At 41.7% G+C, this 24940-nt stretch overlaps 1 protein-coding gene across 2 annotated transcripts in view; it reads right to left on the reverse strand.

Moving 5' to 3' along the window:
- TMC6 (transmembrane channel like 6) overlaps window positions 1–24940 on the reverse strand; it is a 29785-nt gene that overhangs the window by 3225 nt on the left and 1620 nt on the right. Inside the window, exons 2-19 of one of the 2 annotated variants that reach the window (XR_005556889.1) lie at window positions 24427–24551; window positions 20135–20257; window positions 19831–19992; window positions 19022–19127; window positions 18775–18868; window positions 17210–17464; window positions 16253–16437; window positions 13925–14069; window positions 12489–12641; window positions 10633–10805; window positions 9884–9965; window positions 8306–8403; window positions 5896–5991; window positions 4755–4830; window positions 4030–4163; window positions 2929–3105; window positions 2726–2844; window positions 687–765 (exon numbers count right to left, since the gene is read on the reverse strand). Coding sequence is in view for 1 of the 2 variants with exons in the window: in XM_039344906.1 (XP_039200840.1) it covers window positions 687–765; window positions 2929–3105; window positions 4030–4163; window positions 4755–4830; window positions 5896–5991; window positions 8306–8403; window positions 9884–9965; window positions 10633–10805; window positions 12489–12641; window positions 13925–14069; window positions 16253–16437; window positions 17210–17464; window positions 18775–18868; window positions 19022–19127; window positions 19831–19992; window positions 20135–20257; window positions 24427–24551 (2263 nt within the window). In the remaining variant the exon portion in view is untranslated. The remainder of the gene's footprint in view (window positions 1–686; window positions 766–2725; window positions 2845–2928; window positions 3106–4029; window positions 4164–4754; window positions 4831–5895; window positions 5992–8305; window positions 8404–9883; window positions 9966–10632; window positions 10806–12488; window positions 12642–13924; window positions 14070–16252; window positions 16438–17209; window positions 17465–18774; window positions 18869–19021; window positions 19128–19830; window positions 19993–20134; window positions 20258–24426; window positions 24552–24940) is intronic. The other variant, XM_039344906.1, reaches the window with a different exon arrangement.

Raw genomic sequence — 24940 nt, forward strand, 5'->3', positions numbered from 1 at the left:
GTTTTTGTGTTCAACTATGTAGTGCCAATACTTTGTTTCCCGAATAAAAGATTCTTTAAGAAAAACAATTCCTCGAAGTTCTTTTGAAGGGTTTCATCTGTTGGAACCATGGCACAAGGACTATGTCCCAGCAACAACAACCAGCCAATCAAACAGCCCGAAACCAGACCATGACTCAGCAACATCCGGACAAATAACACATCAATTTACATCACACAAAAAGGTATTTAAAGGCTAGTGCTCTGACAGACAAGCACAATTCAGAGCGCACTGAAGATGTCTCCCCCCCCCCCCCCAATGGAGACGAAACATTTGCAGCCAAATTGCTAAGCTTGGAGATCAAACGGACAGCCCCTCTGGTAATACTTGTTGGGACAGGAGGAAATGAGGGTTCTGGAAATGTGGAATTGTGTGAATGATGGTATAAATTTTGCTGATCATGCTTCCCTACCTTGTATTGGAGATGGACTGCATAAGAATTTAATAAATACAAATAAATCCAGATGTTTATATTTGTGTGTTTCAGATGAATGTATATATAACCTCAGGTTATGCAGATTTTAAAAATTTGCTTGAGGGTACTTTATTTTTCTGATAGGGTTTTTTTGTTGTTGTCCTTTTAATTACTAATACCTCTTTTTCACTCTATGTTTAAATTAGGGGAATGGCTCTCCTTTAGTACTCACATTGGCAATCTGCCCCTTCAGTATTGAAATGATACTCCGCAGACCCTTTACCATCTCAATGGTGAAGTAGATAACTGCCCTGTAAAACACAAGATTGAAGAACGTGACATTTATGCTGACACATTAACCAACACATACTGAGAAGAACAATGTGTCCTTCAAAAAGGCTAAGAGAATTGCCAAGGGGAAATGGCTTTGGCCTGGTGTTTTCAAACAGAGAATAAGGAAGATAGTTCTTTAGAACAGGGGTCCCCAACGGGCCTCAGCATGCCAGAAACTAGTCCGCACAAACAAAGCCCTATCCGTGGGATGCAGGCAGCACACAAAACCACGCCCCCTCTGGTCCGTGGAAAAACCTCCATAGAACCGGTCCTTGGTGCCCAAAAGATTGGGGACCTCTGCTTTAGAAGAACAAGAGGAATCAATTATCTATGACCAGATAAGCCAGTACATCTAAAATGCGTGTATCTGGCGAGCATCCGCTATGTGTAGAGAGCATTGAGAGTGGCCTTCAAGGGCAGGAAGAAGACCCACTACCAAGACAACAATCGGACAAGCCACTTTGAATCCACTGCAAGAAATGAGTTTGAGTAAATATCACAGGCTCCTTCACACTAAGATAAAGTGAGGAATCACATTCAGATTTGCAAGAATCTATTACTGTAGCTGTTGCAGTGAAAATAGCCTATATGGTTTCTTACTATGGTCTATCTTATAAGGGCCAACACTGTGATATGCAGGGATATAAAATACGCCAATTCACTATGAGTAATGCATATAGTAGCTACTTTTTGAACAAACAATCAACAATTCAGCAAAAATAAGCTCTTTTTCTGATTCCTGAATTTTCATTAAAAAAATATAAATTCTCAACACACAAAACATAACATTGTAGGTTAAAGTAATAACAAATTTCAAGATCTTCATAGTATAATAAATCTTACATCTAATTAAACTAATATTAAAAAACAATCTCAATTAAATTCAAGCATTTTATTTAGCTTTGCATAAGCTATTCAACAAAGAGGGCTTCTAAATGTTAAAAAGTTACATCCTGCCAAATATAATTGTAGTATATTTTTCTGCAGAGATCACATTGTATTCATAATTTTCTATATAACCGTGCTGTTTATTAAAGTCCTTATTCCTTTTAATAAATTCAAAAATCTGCATTTCATATTGGATAATTAGTTTAATTCTGAATCACACCGAGAATCATGGATTACTAATTTAACACTTACCACAAATACAAATATGTAAATTAAAGAGATCTATATAAAGTTATCTATGTTGTATTTATTAACTAGTAAGTAAACATTTTAAATTGACAATTGTTTTATATAACTTTTTACTACTATGGTACATAATTTGCAGTTTTTAAAAATATCAGTTGTATTTTATATATCTTCCCATAATATAGTTTCAATTTTACTTCTCCAAATCATTGGTTATTTTCTATTAAATATTTTCAGTCAACTTTTAAAGGCTTTTTACATTGTTTGGAAGAAGACGATTTAACAATTTTTTAGGAACTTCCTAGAACAGTGGTGGCGAACCAATGGCACGCATGCCAGAGGCGGCACTCGGAGCCCTCTCTGTGGGCACACGTGCCATTGCCCCAGTCTCGCCTCCCCCCACGACCCCCTCCTCACCAGCAGCCCCCCTGCAAGAGAGTCACCCCCGAGCGTGGCCACATGGAGCAGCGCAGCCAAGGACATGGCAGCCAGGCAGCGTAGACAAGACTCTGCCCTCACGCGCCATCCCGCACAGTTGATGCTGCGGGGTGCAGGCAGAGAGTATGGCCGCCATGGTGCTGCTAGGCTGCCTGGGTGATCTGTGGTGGGCCTTGGAGTGGTGAGTGGCCTTGCGGACAGGCGGGTGAGGGATGGGGTGGGGGTGGAGCAGGGGTGGGGCCTGTTTTTGGGCACTCGGCCTCTAAAAGATTCGTCATCACTGTCCTAGAAGTTCAAATAAAACCAAAGTAAACATTACATTAAACTAAAATCTAACAGCAAATTAATTCTGTTCGACTTACATACCCAGCAGCAGAAACCATCAGCAACTTCTGATGTATCCGGATGCTACAGTAGGTTGAGAAATGGCATGCAAACAACCTTCATCCATATTATTCAACCACTCTATTGCATAGTGCATATATCTGCAAAAATATATTATGCATTGTGTCTAACAACTATTTATGATTTTCTAGGCTTACATAAATAAATTTGTCATTTCAACTTACAGCAAAATTGCAGTGATTAACAACAGGAAATAGGAAGTTTGGAAGAGGTTTTGATGGATCCAGGTAAACCAAGTAATATTTGGATTGGATTCTTCCAGCTTTAGTACCCATACCTTCCAAGAATCGTAAATGGTATCAAAAGTTTGAAAAGGTCCACACATTTCTGATGGTTTTATTCTGTATGGAGAAAGGCTAAGTACGTATCAAATGTCAAGCAAAAGGAAATGTAACTCGTGTAACTATCATATCTAATTCTTCATTTTACAGATTTATATATAATCTCTATTGCTTATTATAAAATCAATGTTTTCAGAATTAAACACAATTTATAGCACCAACATATAAAAAACAATTTCCATCTTGACCTATGTTCCTTCTTTATTTAACAATACATAAAAGATTTCCCAAAGATGCTTTTGCAAAAGGCCAACTGCACTTTGTTTTTCCTTGAAGCCGTTTCACTTCTCATCCAAATGCAGTTGCCTTTTGAAAAAACATCTTTGGGACAACCATGGCCTGAATGACTCAGAATCTCCACAGATATATAAAAGATGCTGCATATACAATATGCAGTGAATGGGAGTTCTGACAATGGACAATAAAGCAGATTTAATTATAGCCTTCCTAGTAATGGAAAAGAGCAATTTGCAGCAGCTTAAGATATATTTTTCAAGAGAATAAATAAGTGCTTTGTAAAAAAATAACATCATACTAAAGTTTGCAATGACAGAACAATCACAGGCTCACTTGATCAGAAATGCAGTCTATATTTTTCTGACCTGACATGTTAAAATGTTTCTGCTGCAAGTACCAATGGACTAGCGTTGGTAGAAGACTGGCCTCTTAGGAGGAGAGGAATACTTTTTTGGGGTGACCTGGTAACTTGTATATGGATGGAGACACAAGTTTTACAACACAATGCCAGTAAGAGCCCCATTCTCCCCAAAACCATCAAACCTGGACCTGTTTTATATCAGATAATAAAGAGCAGAATGGAGATTATAGAAATGTGGGGGGAGAACTTGCGACTATTTGGTCTGAAATATTTCACATCTGGAATGTAACAGCAAGAGGTTATTTTGCACAGGAAAATCTACTCACGCCCAGATGGTATAGGAGAGGAATACAGAAGCACCCAGGAATGAAGGGAAGCACAACAAAGAGATGAAGATGGTGCTCATCTGAGATGCACGCCAGGGTTTACTGGGACACTGACAATTTCTCATCAAGCTGACCTAAGAGGGATTCATAGGAAAATTAATAGATTTTTACTTAGTCCTAAGAGCAGTAGTTTCTGAGTAAAACTTACATGCAGTATTTATGTATGTTGAAAAAGATGAACTATAGACAATAAATGCTTCTCCTCGCCTTTAAGCGTAACTTATGCCTAAACTCTGCAAAGGAATAAATAATGTAGGGTGATTTTAAGGAGGGGAAAATAAACAATGGCCAAAAAATTTTCTCCCCCAAATGTAACCTCCCATAAGTTTTTTTTTAAAATATTTTATAAAAATGCTCAAATTCACATCTCACGGTAATGTGCATTTCATTCATTGCTGCTTCTGAGGGAGCAGAGCGTGAAATAAATATCTTCCTCTTGGTTCAGAACTCCTGATGGATTTCCCTTTCTGTAAATGGTCTTCTGGTCAATGCAGCTCCTCTTGTTCAATGTGATTTATTAACTTTTCCATCCTGACTGCGTAGGGAGGGGCGGGGATGGGGGAGCTCTAATACTGCAGCCACTTCCACACTCCTGTCCTTTGTTGATGCATGCAGCCAGGTAATGCAACGTGCATCAGAACTAAGAGAAATGGCAACTAAATTACCTTCTTAACATAGAACAACAGCAGTAATTTGAGGATTTGGACCACAGGAAGAAGTGGGGCAAAGAAGACTCCCAGCCTAAGAAAAAAATAAAGAAGATGAAGAAGAGAAGAGAAATGTTATATTGCTTATTTCAGGGGTACCCAACCCCCGGTCTGTGGACCAGTACCAGGCCGCAGTATGCCAGCAACTGGTCTGCACAAACAAGCAAAGTCCCATCTGTGAGATGCAGGCAGTACACAAAACCACACCCCCTCCAGTCCGCAGGAAAACCTCTCTCCACGGAACTGGTCCCTGGTGCCCGAAAGATGGGAGACCTCTGGCTTATTTCATTAAGATACAATGCACTAAGGCAGTGGTTCTCAACCTGTGGGTCGGGACCCCATTTGGGGTCCAACGACCATTTCACGGGGGTCACCAAACAACACAGTCTGCCATTTTTTTCCCTCTTTTCCTTAGCTGTACTACTCCCTTTTATTCTATTGGCTTTTGAAAGCCAATAGAATAGACTTTCTTGAATAGAGTCTAATTCTATTAGCTTTCAAAAGCCAATAGGAATTGTCCAGGCTGTCTCTGCCCTGCTGAGCCCACCAAAAGTCCCATTCTGCAAACGGTGCTGCACCAGTTGAGTAGTCCTCGACTTATGACCGGCTGAGTAGTCCTCCACTTACTACCGGTTGGGGGTCGCAGCATTAAAAAGGTTGAGAACCACTGCATTAAGGCAATTCCGCACCTCACCCCATTTGCTTAAGTAATCAAAAACTTTGATTTGGAGATGGAGATGGATGGACCACAGAAGCCAGTGATAATGAACTACAGTGAATACCAAAGTTCTATCTCACATGCAGGTCTTCATGATGTTAATCCAATGTATTTTTTTTAAAAAATGAAATACATAAATGTGTTGGGAAGTATTTTGAAAACTTTGACAAAGCGAGGGTACAATTATTTTAAATAACATTAGCACAAGGGTTCTAAAGATCAACATACTTTGAAGCTTGTAATGGTTATATATATATATATATATATATATATATATATATATATATATTATATATATATATATATATATATATATATATATATATATATATATAAGGAACAAAGCAGAAAACAACCAATAGAAGGAAAAGAAAGTCTCACCAGGTTAGGGTTTGTCCATAAATCAAATCTAGCACATTTCTAGCAATGTCAAATTCAGGCCTCTGTTTACTTTGTAACGTCTTCTCCAATATGATCCTGTAAAGAATAGGGAAAAAGCCTAGTTTAAAAGTTCAAAAATTGATTTTTGTGTTGCTATAATTAATATATAAGCCACTATATATTTTTATTCGAAGTGTCAAGCAAGTTGTTTCATTTCTGGAATACTTGTCTACTAAGTAACAACATACATTTTTCAGACCTCTCCCCCAAAGTTCCTACTTTAGGAGTTGACCCTTTTATGTTGGTATATACCTGGAGTAGCATTATCATAAGGGGTTAACAACATAATCCTATTGGACCTTATTCTGAAACAAATCCAACGTACCTAAAATAATTAGAATTATATTTAGGATGACAGGTAGTCCTTGTTTAGCAGCTGCCTGTGGATACATGGTGATGAAAAAGTAACTTTGCAATGTTGGCTACATGTCTCTGCCACCTGTTCATTGTTAGAATCAGCTAGTACGCATTATCCTGTGCCTGACCCGGTTTTTTTCTACCCCTTCCCGTCACACAGCAGAGATTGCCTAAACAAGATCTCTTTTCCACAGCTGCTTTTATAGGCAGTGCAACCCTCCTTAGAAATTGCTAAGGCGGGCATGTCAAACACAGCTCTCCGACTGGATGTGGCCTGCACATGCCACGCCTACCTCAACCCCACAAGGGCGAAACAAGTCCTGATACATCACGATATGGCCCACAATGCAATTGGGTTTGACACCGGTGTTAAAGGAATGTTAATAAGGGCAGCTCCATGACCTTAATTAAACAGCTTCCAGTTGCTGCCTGAAATTAATCAGAATCTAATCAGTTCCACACTAAAGGTTATTGTTTGCTTCCTTTGTAGCTTATGACTGGCACATCAACTATAGCAGTCCTCCCTTAATAACCATTCATTCAGCAATTGTTTGAAGTTATCAGAACACTGAACAAATAGTATTTATGCCTCGTCTTCAAAATTATGGCTATTGCGGTGCCTCTGCAGTCGTGTGATCAATAGGGCAGAGATGGGGGAGTGGGGGATCTGAAGCAGAGGAAGCATGGAAGGACAGAAGCACAAGATCCTTGTTTAAGAACCACAAGCGGGATTACTGAAATTGCTGTCACTAAGCAGTGCGGTCACATGATATTTCATTTAATGACCTCATTGCTTGGTGATGGAAATTCCAGTCCCAATTACAGTCACTAAGCAACGACTACCAATAGCGCATTCCTTTTGTTACATCTTCCTCCTTTCGTGCCCGCTTACTCTCTTGTAATCTCTTCCTCTCCAATGAATGTAAATAAAAACATCAATTCTCTTCTTGCTAATTATCCCAATGCCTGGGTGAGCACTCTAAAGGGCAGGGAGGGGGTAAAAGGGCTATAAGATTTGCCCTTTTACCTGGCTTTCTCACGACTCAAATTCTGGAAACCTTCCCTACCATTTGGTCTCACCTGGCAGTTGGGATCATAACCTTCTGATGCTATAAAGCAAAAGAAAGTCGAAGTAAAATTATAAGCACTATCCCATGATTTTTCATTGTTTTACTTAATGACCGAGTTGCTCGTCCTAATTGTCACTAAACAAGGACTACCTGTATAATATTTGGGTCAAAATTTTCTTCCCATTGCCCCAGATTGTTGGGGGCAATATGCTGATTCTGTAAACTGGTTAGAGAAGGCTGGTAAAGCACTGTGAAGTGGTATATAAGTGCTATTGCTATTTCCTTCCCATTGCAATGAAGGATAACTCTTTGCTTATTTTTAATGCACGAAGATAGCATCCTATGCTCTTTCACAGCTACGTAATCTATATTCTTAATCTTATTCATAAACATGCATAAATAGAGTGGGTACAGATAGTCTTTGACTTACAATTACTTGTTTAGTCACCATTTGAAGTTACAATAGCACTGAAAAAAATGGCTTATGAGCAGTTTTCACACTGACGACCATTGGAGCATCCCCATAGTCACGTGACCAGAATTTGCCTGCTTGACAATTGGCATGGCAAGCTGAACTATCCCGAGGTCATGTGATCTCCATTTGCAACCTTCCCAGCTGGCTTCTGATCAGTAAAATTAAGGGGGAAGCCAGATTCGCTTAACGACAGCATGATTCACCTAACTGTGACAAAAAGGTTGCAAAATGGGCACACAACTCACTTCACAAATGTCCTGCTTAGCAACGAAAATTTTGGCTCAATAGTGACTGTAAGTTGAGACTACCTGTGCTGCATATTTCTTTTGATTACCTGTGTATTAAGATTTACAATATGTTGTCTACCTTAAGTATGCGCCCCACCACTTGATGAAGTCAGGTGGAGAACATCCGATTGCCTCCATATTATCTCCATTGTAATTATTACCTCCATATCAGCTCTCCAAAGATGACATCCAGGAGAATGAAAATCAGATCCATCACCATCAAACGGTAGAGCTCTTGCCCCACAAAGGTTTCCCAGCACTGTGGAAAGATAAGCACCATTTGCATCAGAACAAGCAAGGCAGCTCCTCTCCATTCAGCCTTCCCTGTCATCTTTACGGCAGTCAAATGGACATCGAGTAGCCGGCTAAACCAAACTTAACAAAAATGTAATGCTCAGTTACTCCTGTAGGAAGCTAACAATGCTTAAGGCAGGATCTCTTTCCGCTTCTAGTCCTTCAGGCTGGAGTCCCGTCATTCTATAAAACTCACAGCTTCTTTGGAGCAGAGACCACCTTTTGAACAGAACAAAGCTTGAAGGGGCAATGGTGTTTCTCGATTCCCACAAAAAGGAGAGAATCACAAGAGATCATCTTGGCCTGCATTTAGGAGCAAGCTGCTGAGATCATAAGAGAAGGGAACATTAAAAAGCCCTGTGCCCGTTTTGATCCAAAGGGAAGAGACTGAGGAGCCTTTAATACAAATGAAAAGGCAGGGAAGCGTACTGTAACTTGGAATATACTGCAGCCATATGGGAAGTCTCAGTTGGCAACACTGCACCTTCGGGTATCTATTACTACAGCACTTATAATTTAACTGTCCTCTTAGCTGCAATAGTACAGGAGCGCTCAGATACCTCTCCCTGGCATGCAAACGCTCACAAGCCTAGTAAAATGTATTTGAACCCCGTGATGCAATACTGAATCTGTTCCTGCGCAAAGAATCCTGTCTCTCTTTCCAGAGCTCTCTGCCCATCAGCTTCCCTCTTGTTGGAAGCCTGCACTCACCAAGCCTATCAGAGCAGAGTCCCTCCCTGCCATGCAGAAAGAGTTTTATAAGTCTGGGAAGAAACGTCTTGCCTGGGAAAAAGCAGGAGCTCCATTTGGAATACTGTACTAGCAAGTCTGGGTTCTAATCTAAAACTCAGGAGTCTTTCCCCTCCCCCCCCATAAAAATGCAGCATAGCTTAGTTTAATAATGCTAGGGGACTGGCTGTGTCGAAGGTGGGCATTTGGCAATCTCCAAATCCCTTTGTTGCTCTTTCCAGTTGCGTGGCAAATTTGGGAAGCCTGATTACCAAAAACTAGTGAAACACAGAAAATTGTATTCTCAGTTCCCAGATAACAAAAGTGCCCACAAAGAAAAAGTAAACATCTGCTTCTGCCCATATGGTGGTGGGGGGGTGTCTGCCTGCCCATTTTATATCCTCAACCCACTCACCACAGTCTATGCCTCATGAGAAAAGCCACACTTAGTTTGGATGACCAGTCTTATTCAATGGGAAAAGCTACTCACTGCAGAAACCCTTCATGTTCTAAAGGCCCTTTCTCTCTTCATAACTGGTAGTCACGGGTTGTCGTTTTGGTATAGCCCACACTGGATTGACAAAGAGAAAAGCTCTTTTGTTCTACAACCCCTGACGCCATTTATTCTTGGTTGGCCTAATGTTAGAGGGACAGAGCCACTAACCATTTCGGAACTGTTCCAGGAAGAGTCTTAGTTACTTCAGATCTACACTGACCTGAATCTCTGAAGATGTCACTTTCCAACTCAGCCAATGGTAGGACAGTAGGCCCAAGATGATCATCTTGAGAATTAAATTCCTGGAGGAAAAGAAATAAAAGTATTGCCTAAGAAAAAGTTTGCTTTCAGATCAAAGGAATCGTCATCGGGTATTTTCTCATCCTGCTCCTCTTGCCTCCCTCCAGGTGACACCTGGAGCAAGGAAGACCTCTTTTACCCTGCATTTGCACAAGGAGGTAGAGCAGCGTTTCCCAAACTTGACAATTTTAAGGCATGAGGACTTCAACTCCCAGAATTCCACAGCCAGCGTTGCTGGCTGTGGAATTCTGGGAGTTGAAGTCCACATGCCTTAAAATTGTCAAGTTTGGGAAACACTGAGGTAGAGTGTGGACAGAACAAAAAGAGGGAAGCAGATTAAGCCCCAGGTGTCTCCTCTTTTCTAGCTACACAGTAACAGCAAAGATACAAATGGCTCTTTTTATTATAAAATTAGAAATTATGTATATCATGATTTATCTCACTTCTGCAAGCAGTTTGCCTCTCTTGTCCTATCACATGCTTGTGGACGGCACAAATTGTTTTATGGGGAATGGGAAAGAAAGACACTGAGGGCTGAACTCTTCCTGTGCAACACCGCTGGTGAAATGGCTTGTAAGTCCCTTTTATAAATGGCTAGTAATATTGCAACAACGGGATGCAGCTGAGCCCAGCCCACCCTGCAATTTGAGCTGTGAGATTTTGCATTACCTGCTAATGGCAACGTACACCTCCAGCACTGGCGATTCCTGTTTCTCCCACGCAGCCAGGAGATTGTAAAAATAGGGCATGAGCAAGTTAATGAGAGACACCACCAGAGGCAGGGCCAGGAGCAACAACTCTTTCCCAGCGTGGCTGTTTTTCAAAAGCTCCCTGTGCAGAACCTGGGGAGGAAATCATTCACATGCATTTATATTCCACTTTTTCACTAGGAAATCGAGACGGCATAGAAAGAGTCTTCCCTGATGCCGTTATTCTTTATCTGCATCCCACCTTTATCATTTTTACAAATAACTCAAGGCAGCAAACATATCCATCACACCTTCTTCCTCCTATTTTCTCCACAACAACAACCCTATGAGTTGGGCTGAGTTGGGTTGAGTTGGGCTGAGACAGAGTGATTGGCCCAAGATCACCCAGCTGGCTTTCCTGGCTAAGGTGGGACTTGAACTCACAAACTCCTGCTTTCTAGCCCGGTGCATTAACCATTAGACCAAACTAGCTTTCCCACGACTACACTATAAGCAAATTGGGATAGGCTAAGGCAAGGGTAGGCAACCTTGGCTCTTTTATGACTCGTGGACTTCAACTCCCAGAATTCCTGAGCCAGCCATGCTGAGGGGAAGGGAGAGGCTTCCAAGCTGAGCCATGCTGGCTCAGGAATTCTGGGAGTTGAAGTCCACGAGTCATAAAAGAGCCAAGGTTGCCTACCCCTGGACTAAGGTGATTGGCTCAATGTCACCCAATGAGCTCTATGATTGAGTAGAGATTTGACATACAGTTACCCTGGTTCATGTCCAACATCTTAACCAATGAGTGTATCATGCTGCCTGGCTATTCAATGTATCACATGACCAAAGAATGCATGAAACCACCAGGTATACCAGCATGTCCATATTCAGTGCAATGGAACTGTTGGTGTGGAACATGGAGAGTTTCCCTCAAACTGAACTTTTGCTCAAATCCCAATAGACAAGTTGGGCCACTGTAATTATTTAGCAGAGTGTGTGCAAAAATTCCACAATGACTGAAGAACTACTGCTTGTTGGGAACAGCCATCTTGGAAAAGGAGCTTCTTTTACTGCAGTTAAGATGGCTGATGGTAGCTCAATGCTCTTGGCCCCAATTATGTTTCTGCTGAAAGTAAGAGTTAATTTTTATTCACATGAATGGTTATTTTATAGAAGCTAGGTATAATTATTGATAACCACAGTGTGTTTGGTCTCTATTTTTACAACTCCCATCGGTCAAGCATGAAATGTTGGCTGAGTGTGATAGGAACAATAAGACAATATGCCTGGAGAATGCAAAGCTGGGAAACATCACTCTATATAACAACCTATGCTCTGTTACATCTATTTATTTTCTTCTCTGATGTATAAATTACATTTTTAATCTGTCCAATAATGGGAGCTTTCTGGCAATAGATCAACTTTTTATTATTATTATTATTTTCTTCAGTTTAATTGTGTCTTATTTTCAAAGACTGCCTGGATAAGTCCCTGCAATTTTGTTTTGGCAAGATTTTTCTGCTAGGTGCCTACGGCAGTATATAAATGCATGAATCCAAGACTTACTGCTATTGGTATAAATGTCCTGTGCAGTGGCATCCCCCAGGAAGGATAAAAACAGGCAAGATAGCAGTTGCAGCTATGCAACTGAAGTCTTGCCCCTTTGTACATTGTGTGCTACAACCATCATCTTGCCTATTTTGACTTTCCTTTGAGAAAGACTGCCACTCTTGAGCCTTGATTTATTGTATGAGCTCAGAAAATGACCTCATTCTCACGATTCTCTCCCAGGAAGTAGGAGCAGGTATCTGAAAAGGGACCCTATTGCTCACATACCTGGTGTACATATTCAGAAAAGTAGTGTATACCAATGGCAGTGCCTGCAACAGTGCTCAGGGATACAGTCCAGGCCACCAGCAAGACTACGAGTTCCTGCAGCTTCTTAGAAAAGCTTAAAGAGGATTCCAGCCTCTGCTCAGCCAGACACTCCTGAAAAAAATGAGAGGGAAAAACAGGATATGTATACACAGAGGGGGAGAAAGAAGGAGAGGGAGGGAGGGAGGGAGGGAAAGAAAGCTGAGTTCATGATTAAAAGGAATTAAGCCTGTGACTCAGTAATGAAAGTGTAATAATACAGTTATGTCTTACACATAAGTACATTCTCAATGAAAGAAGTCAGCACTGATTTTTTGTAAAGTAAATCTCTGGAGAGGGACTAGAGCTTCAAAAGTGAACAGTAGGCTTTAAGTGGGAATGCGAGGTAAACAAAAATAGGCAATTACAGGAAAAGACAAGTTTCAGGCTAATTACATTGAAACCTCCAGAGAACATAATGTCTTATCTTGGATGCAATTTACATCTCTCCAGATGCTCAGTACTACAACTCTGAGAACGCTTTGCCACCGAGTATGAATAAGCCAGGTTTCCTATATTGGCCATGTCCTTTCTCCTGTTGCCAAACAGATAAGGTGGGAAATTTTTGTCGTTGCTGCTGCTGGTATGAGGATCAAATTTCCATGGAGTAAAATCTACTCTGTGTAGTCAGTGACACATCACTAGCCATTGCACCCCTTCTCCCTCTCTCCACCTGCCAAGGAAGGGACAGATAACTCCCTGTCAAAGGACTGATCTGACTGCTTGCAGAGACCAAAAGCTGTGAATTGCTCACTCTGTCTAGAGTTTCAGAATGAAGAGGCACACTGGTACATACAAGCTGCTGCATTTTTCTCTCGTCCCCCTATAAAATGCACTACGCATACTTATTTCTTTCAGATAGAATCCCTTTGTCCTTACTGTAGTATGAACTTGTTGAGACAGAAAACATCATAGATTCTGGTTTGATTCTTGTTTCCTAAATTGCCCTTAGCATGAGGGGCAATAAACATTTTAGGCACCACAAGCGATGGTACTATTGCTAGCATGGTTGAGGTAGTTAGCGATAGGGGAAAAAAGAAAATAGCTCAAGCATTCAATTAGAACATGATTTGAAAAACTGTAAGCATTCAGCCGAAGGATGCATTAGGAAGTTGGGAATTAGTCCCCCTTCTTCCTTGTTTTGCAAACTAGGGCTGTAGCAGCAGGCAAGATGGCAGTCTGAATTGACAGCTACTGGCTAACCTACTTGAAGAAAGATTGGTTGAAAATGAAATAAACTCAAATAAACCTGCGACTTCTCATTTCTATTCTCTGTTTCACTAACATTGAAGATTTTATTTCCCAGTTAATGTAGTTCTTGCATTTTCACAGACTACATAGCTCTATTCAGCACTTACCTTCAAATGTGTGCGAATGTTCTCACTCTGGAGTTGGACTGAGCGTTTCTGAATCATTTTGTAATCCCAGGAACAGAAGACTTTGACTGCCAGGTTACTTGATGCACTGCCTACACGGTAACTTTCCCCAAAGGAGTGAGACATACTGTGAGGGGGGGAAAAAAGCCATTAACTATGTGCTGGTTAGAGAAGCCATCCATTTTAAACTGTTCTCCAAGGAACAGCTTTGTGGTCACTCTGTTAGCTGCCAGCATGGAATTAACAATCTGGCTGAAAGACTGGCAGGGCTGTATTTAATAGGCAGGTATGCCTATGTCAGAGTGTAGATAAGCTTAATACTATAAATTTGAGTAAATTACCTGAGGCAAGATTGCTAAGAGCACTGGGAAAGATAGAATAAGTGTATATTCCGGGAAACAGGAATAATGTTAAGAGTATTTGATATCACACCATTTCTCGGGAAAAAAAAATGGTGTTTTTGAAAATGATGGCTGTCAAGTTATTTAATTATTTAAATCTGTTCTAAATGATTGTATTAAGAAGTCTGAAATTGTCTTGAAACAATCTACAGTATTTACGTTCAAATAATTTGTGTAAATTATACAATATAAGTTGCAATATAATCCTAAATTGCAGAAATCAGACCTCTCACAAACTCAGTGAGGCTAATTTCTGAGTAACCATTTCTTTTGTTTTCTTAGTGGCAATTCTATATATCAGTCTGATTCGTCCAAGATGTCCTACGATCCTTTGCTCTTGGTCCAAATGCCAGGATTCTTGAAATACAAAAGTCTGGGTGAGCAGCAGAGCTTCCTTTCCCTGGTGCTGAGAACCACCAAGAAAAATAAATATTGATAGGTAGGAGGAAACCACTTGGGCTAATGATAAAAATAATATTTATTTAAATCCTATGTGAAAGGAATGCAGGTACACAGTAAATGCAGAAGGCTGGTCTTATCCCAGGCAGAAAAGAAAGGAGCAGCTGGACTCCTATGCCAGGGCTTTTCAACCAGTGGTACGGGTACCACCTGTGGTACACTGGCACCTGGCAGGTGGTACATGACCATCCTAGAAAAGTGGTAGTGGGGGAGGGGAATGAGCTGAACCAGTGGCAGCACCGCACAAGTCTGAGCGAGAGATGGCTGGAGCTGCAGGGCTGTCAGGGCTCAGCGGAAGCGCCAGGATCAGTGCTGCTTTCCAGCTGATCGGCGCTTCTTCGGGGCTGTCACGGCTCAGTGGAAGTGCCAGGATCAGCGCCAGGCTCCAGCTGGAGCTCGGCAATGATCCTGGTGCTTCTGCTGAGCCCTGAAGAAGCACCAATCAGTTGGAAAACAGCACTGATCCTGGTGCTTCTGCTGCGCCCAGAAGAAGCACCGATCAGCTGGAATATTGCAGCATCTCCAGGGTCTTGAGATTTACATTCAGATGCTTGGCAACTGATTCATATTTATGACGGTCACAGCATCCCAGGGTCATGTGAAGTGATCAAAACCTGCTGCAACCACCCAGCAGATGGGGGGAATAAAAACCAAATACCCCCCCCCTGCTGCCAATCCTCAACAGAAATGCTCACAACAATGAAAACCTCAGACAGGAGGAAGAGCGCCGCCGGGCGCTGTCTTGCACGGCTGTGGCCTGGGGGGCACTTTTTTCAGTGCCATTGTAACTCTGAACAGTCACTAAGCGAAGTATTGTAAGTCGAGGACTACCTGTACTTTATCACTTTTTTCCCTTTTTTTTTTTTGGTCATCAAGTTTTTGACACCTTGCTAGGCGACTGGTGGTACTCGGATTGTTCTGGACTTCGTATAGCTCTATGTAACCCTAACTAGAGAGCATGTATCAGTATGTTAGAATATCTGGCAGTTATTGGGTTAAATGCTAGGTATGTTGATGGGTCAGTGGGAGGAGTCTCAAAAGGTCATTGGTCATTGGGAGACTTCCTGGACACAAGCCAGATGGGAATCCTTTGTTCATCCAGCCTCATGTCTCCTAGCCACATGGCTTGGAGATCCTTTGCCAACATGTGATGCTTAGCAGAAGAAAAGGGGAAAATTCAGTATCAATTTAACTATAGGAATGAACAGATATGAAAAGGCCAGATGCATCTACAGCATAGTAAGTCTCTGCTTAGAATTCCTGGACAATAAATATTCGTTATGAAATCATTTCTCTCGAGTCATCTGTCTGTTTTAGACTGAACTCAAAGCAATGTGTTCTGTCTGGAACAGAACACAGATAATGCCATATCTTAAAAGTGGTACAATGGGTGAAAAGGTTGAAAAACCCTGTCCTATGCAAAGGGAAGAGAGTAGGCAGCTCATCTTACCTGTAGATCAAGAGAAAGCAGGTTCCAAAGAAAGCGCTTCCGGTAACAAAGAGGTAGGCCAGAGGCATATTGTAGGACATCTGGCTACGCATGTGTTGCCTGTAATGGGTGTTATTAGCATCAGGGGCATTAAGCGTGAAATTACTGTAGTAGCCATAGTACATCAGTGTGTGACTGAAGTAGCCCTGTGAAGAAAAGAAATTATTGTCAATCCTTTGGAGGGTTATCCTTTCCTGAAGAAGATGGCCCTGGCTGTAACAACACTGAAATATTTCACTCTTTATTAAAATCACAGCCACAGATTATTCATGGAAATGGTCTTACATACATGACGATATCACACAGAAGTAACCTATACTCCTTGGGCTATTCCAAACACTGTTCTTTTGTTTCTGGAACAAGTTCACATTTCCAGAGTATAGACTACAAGTAGAAACACTGGTAGTGAACAGACATCTATCAACCGTCCAGACATATTGCTACAGACTAAAAGTCAACAGGTGTGTAGTTTACTGTGACAATCTAATCTGTTAGATTGGCAAGCAAAAGTTTGACTCTGGTAAAAGATTATGAACTGAAAATCAAACTCAGAATTGACAGACACTAATAGCTTATATTTTTCCCATTCTGTCTCATAGTGCAGGAATCAGGCTTTGTCTGGATTTTTAAACCATCTTTTCAAGGGCTAAGCAAACACTGCTGTGCAACTGAAAGGATTAGAGCACGGCTGTCAAACTTGATCGCGTCACATGATGTATTGTGACCTATCGCAATATTTTTTGCCTTTGTGGAGCCAGGGTGGGCGTGGCCTGCGTGTGACGCATCCAGCCCATGGATCCAGTTTGACACCCCTGGATTTGAGGGAAACACGTCCCTATAAGTATTCAAAACTGCTGGACGATACACTCTATTCATTCGATTAGTAAAGGAAAGCGATCGGATTTCAGGAATACTCACTGCTCCAGTCAAGAGATCAAACCCTGTGAAGGCCACACTGTTAGGTATGGCAGAAGGGAAAGCAGCCTGCACAACAACTACAAAGACCAGCAGGATCAGGAACATAAAGAGATTGAAGAAGAGCAGCGTCCTAAGGAATTGGAAATAAGAGAGGATACTAGAGCCAAAGCGGCCGCTGATCTCCTTGAGGGAATAATGCCAGGGCTGGAGAATAGGAATGAGGGACAGCAGATTGTACCAAAAATTCCGGAAGCCCTGCAAGAAAAATAGGATACAGTAGGGTCAACTTCAGATGAAAACATGGCCAGGATGACGATTTTGGAGTAATCATCCAATCCTGTTTATTTGCCACAAAATAACAGTATAGTCCAGTGGTGGCGAACCTATGGCACGGGTGCCAGAGGCGGCATTCGGAGTCCTCTCTGTGGGCACACGTGCCGTTGACCCAGCCTTGCCTCCCCCCATGACACCCTCCTCACCAGCAGCCCTCCTGGAGAAGGGTCGCCTCTGAGTGTGGCCCACGCGGAGCAATGCAGTCAAGGACATGGCAGCTAAGCATTGTAGACAAGACTCTGCCCTCATGCCCAATCGCGCACAGTTGATGCTGCGGGGCGCGGGCAGAGGGCGTGGCTGCCATGGCGCTGCTGGGCGATCTGTGGCGGGCCCTGGAGGCGATGAGTGGCCCTGAGGGCAGGTGGGGTGGGGGTGGGGCAGGGCCAGTTTTTGGGCACTCGGTCTCTAAAAGGTTCGCCATCACTGGTATAGTCCAACGTGTGTCAGAAATGTTAAACATGACACTCCAGCCTTATGAGACTCTCTCAGTCTTATTGTGTCATAAAAGAAATAGGGATTGCAATTACCTACTTGAAGGAGTATTGCAAAAAATTAAATGTTTGAAACAACATTTAGCACAATAGAAATTTGTGGTAACTGACTCTTTTCTCAAGCCCAGAACACTATTAGCAAAAACATGAAAATATATGGAAAGAGAAGTCTTCCAGGAACTCAGATTGTTGAACTCATGTCAAAGGGAATGCCATATACTTCTTCCTCGTCTCCCTCTTGTGCTATAAAAAATTGTTGCTGAAGAGAAAGATTTGCAGCTTCCACTTGGAGTGAAGAAATATCCCGTGCCTCCGAGTAGGAATTATTTCTATTTGCTTGACAAGTTATGTTTCTTGACAAGAAAAGCACAGCAGCCCTCTTTCCTATTTTCCCAAAAGTTCTAGCCTGTTTTGCTGGGCCTGTTTGAACCAAAAGCCACTTTCTCCCCATCCTGTTCGCCAGAATTTGGCAAACAGCAAACCCCCTGCTTCATAGTCAGTGCAGTAACCTAGAAAGATCCTCCTAAAAGTTGCTGATGCCTTCTTGATAAGTATATCAGGAGTTGACATAAAGACCTTTTAGAGTACTTTTCCCAACTCTTTAAATAGACACAAATTTCACAGAAAGGCTCCAGTGAAAGCTTCCTTTCTCACAGCAATGTGAGAAAGACACAGGAAGTCCTCTGAGTCTGCTTGTTTCTCACCTGCCGCAACAAAAGTCAAGTGGGGTACAGGGCTTACTATTAGGAAGTGGTATTTAATCCAGCTGCAGTAAGACAAGCGACCCGTTGACTTGGGTTTCCTCAAGGTGCCTGAATGCCCACTTGAATTCTGCCTGTAAGAGAGGCGGGGAGGGAGGGGGGGGGAGAGAGAGAAGTAAACTTAAAACATAGCAAAAGTTGTTTTGGGGAGAAAGAGCAGTGAGGTACATTCTCTCCTCCAAAAGCATCTTATGACCAGTACACTAACAAGGCTTAAAGGCACTAACTTGAGTCTGCGCTTCTCAGCCAAGCTCAGAGGCATCATCTGCAGCATGTGGTTCCGTTGTTGTACCGGCAGGTTCTGGAGTTCTTTGACCAGCAAAATATACTTGGCTACGGAGGAAGTGCAGAGGTGATCAGAGGTCAGGCAGCCCAACGGCATCTCCAGTGCAGACATTTTGCTTATAGAAAGGAAAAAGGTTGCTTTCCTTCCTCCACTTTTGATTGGGATCACCTTTTTTTTGTTGTTTAAGGTATAGGAAAGTGAAAAAAAGAAACAGGGCTTTCTGTATTATGGCCTTTCATGGCAAAGCCTGACCAAGAAAAGAACCCCTGACAAAGTCATCTTCACAGGTTAAATAAGGGAGCGAGAGTACTCCCAGGCCTTCTGGAAGCATCTTCCGTCTCTTTGAGTGAGGAATATTATGATGGCCTCCCCCAAATCAAGTTTGACTCTTCGGGACTCCCTGGATACATTCCCAGTTTCCTTCTCCCAGAATACTTCCTAACTTCGCTTTCTAGCATTTGCCCATCTATGTCCCAATGAGGTCAAACCCTGCTTGGGTTTGCAAAATCAATCAAAGATGACTAGCTGCTCCACCGAGCAGAACATGTTGTAACCCTTTGTTACTCTACTGTGAGAAGCACTGAGCAATTATAACACCTGGATGGCTGGATCACATACTGAGAATGATCAAGGTGATTTCTCTGTGATTCTCGTAACAGCTGCACGATACGTTAAATACACACACTTCTATTTTTCTTGCACGACTTTTCTGTTTAGCAGGCATCTTCCTACTCTTTTTAGTCAACTTACAGTCTTCTTCTCTGTAACTGGAATCCAACTCTAGAGACAGCTGTCGAAAACTAGGCCGTGCAGAACGGGATGCTTCCTGGAGAGGAGCACGGTGGCTCCGACGACGGCGTCTGGCAGTAGTGCAGTTGTAATACTGGGACAGGATGGCTCCTCTGCTGTGCCCTGCAAACAAAAGGGAAGACCATCACTATGGAGGGGAGAAAAAGATGGTTCTCTATGCTAATTCCCACATTTCACGTGCCCCATCCTGGAATTCTTCTTCGAAAGAAGTAGGCTGGGGCTACAGGGGAGCATCACAACTCACCAATAGTCCGGCTGGGCATTTTGGCAAGGATGCGCAATGTGGTGGAGGAGTAGTCAGGGTGCTCTACCAGCTGTGCATCTGGGTTCCAAGCTCCAGTCCGACCAGAGGGAGGAACCAGATTTTCTGGAGAAAAAGAAAAGCCCCAGATGCAACCTCTGCATTGCCAAGTTGCTATGAATTGTCGTTGTCAAAGCTGGAATCTCCAACATCTTCCCTTCTTCCTCCTCTGTGCCCATTCCCCAAATGAGCACAATACTTTTCCTGAGCATTTTACAACTTAGACATTCATTCTAAATTTATTTTACTGTTTCCTACAGCAAATATTTATAACATGACAGATTACCAGGTGGACTAAGTCGCTCCCTTTTGTTTACAGGATAGAGATCCTTGTGCCAATACAGTTGTGTATAGGCAGTTGTGTTTGAGAAAAAACAAAAGACTCCAAATCCAAGGTTCACAAATAACAATGAAATGCTCAAAATCAGCTCTATTAGCAACTGTAGGTAAAATTCTTAGCAAGCATTCAAGACTCATATACCACATCATAGAGCTTTGCAGCTTCTCTGGGCAGTTTTCAATGTCAGCATATTGTTCCCAACAATCTGAGTCTCATTTTGCCAACCTCAGAAGGACAGAAGGCAAAATCAACCTTGAGCCCCGTCAGGATCAAACTCCTGCCTGTGGGCAGAGTTAGCCTTCAATAGTGCACTTTAACCACTTCCCCACTTCAGCTCAAATACAAACACAGCATGAAAAAAGTCTAGTGCAGAGCCCCTAAGTCTCATCAACATTTTAAACAAATCACGGAAATGAGTTGTTTTTGAAGGGGAGGAAAATAATATTCTAACCTTTTGATTGAGAGGAGAATAATATCCTAACATTCACTGTCCTAATGGACATATGAATCATTTACTTCCTGTTTCAGGTGTTTGAATGCAGCTGCCCCATGAAATGAACCACTGAAATGCAGACAGAGGTTTCTCAGGCTTCTTCCACCTAGTCTGCTGACCGTGGCAGGAAGATGCCTTGGTGATTTCAGGAAGACATGGACAAAAAAATGCGGTCTTTTCCATATTACAATTTCAAACTATAATCTAACCAGTAGTTTTCATCCCAAGTATAAATCTAAATCCCGAATATTAAATCAGTCAATATCTCTTAGAAGCCTTTTTAACCCATTAAGTGAAATTTTAAGTCCCATTTTTAAATCTGACTCTGGCTTTCTTTTTCTGCCAAGCGGGTTTCCATAACAGCGCCTCTATATCATCAAATAAATGGAAAAGATTTAAAATGAGGAGCCATTAGGATAAGAAATAGAATTTATATGTGAAATAGACTAAGAATATTTTTTTGGAATAATATGTCTATTTTACAGATGATAATCACTCTGTAATGGAATAAGAACAAGGAAATGGATTGTGATAATGGAAGATATGGTATTAGTAACTGAGGAGTTATTAGGATAAGAAATAGAACATTAAGAATGTAATTTTTGGAACAATATGACTATTTTAGATATCATAATTATTATGAAATGAGGGAAATTAGGGATACCCAAAGTGTAAACAACATGTTTATTCAAGGCTAAATTGAAATATGGTAATTGGAATTAAGTAAAGCTTAAAAACAGGACTTGGATTGGTATTAGTAAAAAAATTTTTTTTGATAATTGTATTGATTGATTGAACTCTATTTAGAAATGTATTAATTTGAATATGTCATATTAATTGTGGGAAATAGAGAGGGAACTTTTAAGGAGTTAACCTGAATTATACACATATGACTTTGTTTTTGGATAATTGATTACCCCATCACCATGTTGTTTCCTAAGCACTTTGATGTAAAAATTGAAAAATTAATAAAACTTGTTAAAAAAAAATGCGGTCTTTAGCCAGGGGAACAGATTGCCTCCAGAAGTGGTGGGTCACTGGAGGTTTTTAAGAAGAGATTGGACCGCCATTTATATCTGGAATGGCACCGGGTCTCCTGCCTGAGCAAGGGATTGAACTTAAGACCTCCAAGGTCCCTTCCAGCTCTGTTAATGCTCTATTCTGTCTTCAGTTCATTCCTGATCCATCAGGAAGACAACCTATGTTTACCTTTCCTCTTCCATTTTTCAAGAGGCGTTTGCAACTTTCTGACACACCGTCAGATGATCTGCAGCACATTGCACTGAGGAAACTTAAAGAGCTGGCAGTTGCTCTGATTGGCCACTTGAGCCTGCTGCAGAAATGCCCCTTCTACCTTCTCTGCCCATTGTTTTTCAGGGCTATCTGCCTTGGGCTCTCCACAGGGCTCTCCCCCTGTGCCAAAGAGCCAGGCTCTCTCCCTTCTTTTGCCTACCAGCCTGATCTAGCAGCAGATCCCCAAGCCAGCAACACTGGTAGAATGACAACAACTCTTCAGCTACCAATTCTCCCATCCCAGGAAGGAACTCTGTGGCACTGGAAAATGGTTAGGGTGAAGGTGGGAGAAAAGTTACTCTTTAGCCACCCTACAGCTAGAATTCAACTCCTTGTCTAGCCCCCACAGAGCAGGCACAGCAATACCTGACAGCAATAGCACTTAGACTTAGATACCTCTTCATAGTGCTTTACAGCATTCTCCAAGCGGTTTGCAGAGTCAGCCTATTGCCCCCAACAATCTGGGTCCTCATTATACCCACCTCGTAAGGATGGAAAGCTGAGTCAACCTTGAGCCGGCCAGGATCGAACTCTTCGTGGTGAGCAGAGTTTGCCTGCAATACTGCATCCTAACCACTGCGCTACCATGGCTGATCTATGGGGTTGGCTAGGTAGATATGCTTGTGCACCAGGTCAAGCAATCCAACATAAGGCTGCTTCCATGTGGCATCATGGTAAAAGAAGGGGCAGGTCTCGTCTCTTGCTCCAGCTTCTTTTCCCAGGAGTGACGTGGGAAGTAGAACAGATCAAAGAGGCAGAGAATGGCTCCTTTGGGGCAACAGGTAGACCTCATTTAGCTACCACGATTGAGACTAGTAACTCAGGCATTAAGCAAAGTGGTTGCTAAATGAAGCCGCGCTTATGATCTTACTTCAGCTTTTCTTTGCTTTTCAGACTTACAGAACTCATAAATGCAAGCTTTGGTTCCCAAGTTACTTTCTCGTCATCACTGTAAGGCCAAATGGTCACTAAATGAGGCAGTTACTAAACAAGGACTATCTATAATTCTGTCTCTTCCAGCAAAGATTCATTCTGTGGCAGAAGATCAAAGATACAATTTTGTGCCATTGTATGTCAACCTCTTCCACTGGCAAATGATCCTTTAACACTATCATGTAAAAATATTCTCAGTAAAATGTGTTCATGCCCGATCCTGACCCAGCTCTCTTGCTGAGCCACTGGATCCTAAAGGTCAGAAAAAGAAGATAACAAAATTTTCTGTGTTGGCTGAGTTCTTCCTAGATGGTGGGATCCCCCTGTAGCCCTGGTTCTTACTCACTCATAGATCCCACATCTTGCTTAGTCCTCTGGTTCTGATCTGGCCTACTACTGTCTATAGGCTCACCTCTATCTCCAATGCCCTTTCAGTTATCTTATCTAGTTTCATGTTAATCTTGCAAAAAAGGTTAATATTACTACACCTGCCACCAGTACCATTTTCATAAATAGAACTAGAGCTACATAATTCTGTTATTACATTGAGGGAAAATGCTAGGAAGAAAAAAAATAGAAGTAAGTACAGCAACAGGGACTGGAGGACTTGGGAACATGGCATTTCATCCAGCAGGAGCACAAACTTTTTAAAGGTAAATCCTCTGCTATATAGGCAATGAAATCTTGGGCTTTTTCTGAAATCTGTTGTATGTCCTTAAAAGGATGGGCTTACTTGTTTCCACGGCATCTAGGAACCCATTAGATTAATGGAGAATCAGCTAATAGTATTTTTGCTGTACATCTTAAAAGAATTGGAATCTCCCATACAAGATGGTTATGAGGATAAAATGTGATCATACTTTTTACTGTGAACAGGCTTGTTAAATGTAGTTAATAAGCCAAGGATTTTTGTTTAGCTATAGGTGTTAGTTGTACAGAGATACAATGATTGAAAAGAAAGAAAATGCTTTCTAGAAAACATCTCTTCATCCATATTTTGTTACGTTAAAAGCTGAGAGTAACATCAGGTTTTCGCATTGTTGTGTGAAGAAAATCAGGAAATATCACTTAAAAGTTACGCATCTTTCTCCTTCACCCCAACTATTTGTCTACAAATTGAATATCCCTGATAATCATCAGGAAGTCTCTGTGCTATATAGATATGGCTTGTCTCACCTTTGCTCCTGTTAGTCAGATCTTGCATCTCCACCAACTCTTGTTCAGCCAAACTGCTCTGCTCCTTAATTAGCTGGTGGAAGGAATCATGCACGGCCCCTTCATCATATGGACTTGGGTCTTGGCTGTGGGGAACAGAGAACTGGTCTGCCCAACTGTTTAATTAACAGGATCCCTTAAACAACAGCCTCTAACATCTCACCAACTTCACATGGGACATATTAGAACGTTACAGTTCTTTATAGCAAGCCATGGCAGAGTCTAAGTCTAAGACACAGGCAGAATGCATAAGAGGAATGGAAAATAACTAACCAGGTGATAAAATCTGGTTTACAAAGACTTCCCCTCAGGGCCTTCAGAGCCTTATGTAAGCATCTACTAATGGGAACCCAGGAGATCTACATAATAAGAGTGAAACTAAAGCCTTATATGTTTAAACAATAAACTACAAACAAATAACAAAGTCTTGATTATTACATCTTGGAAAGTAGTTTTATAACATAGAGATTAATTT

The sequence above is a fragment of the Crotalus tigris genome, unplaced genomic scaffold, assembly GCF_016545835.1.
Source record: "Crotalus tigris isolate CLP2741 ecotype Arizona unplaced genomic scaffold, ASM1654583v1 scf7180000017551.9496454, whole genome shotgun sequence".
Lineage (NCBI taxonomy): Eukaryota > Metazoa > Chordata > Lepidosauria > Squamata > Viperidae > Crotalus > Crotalus tigris.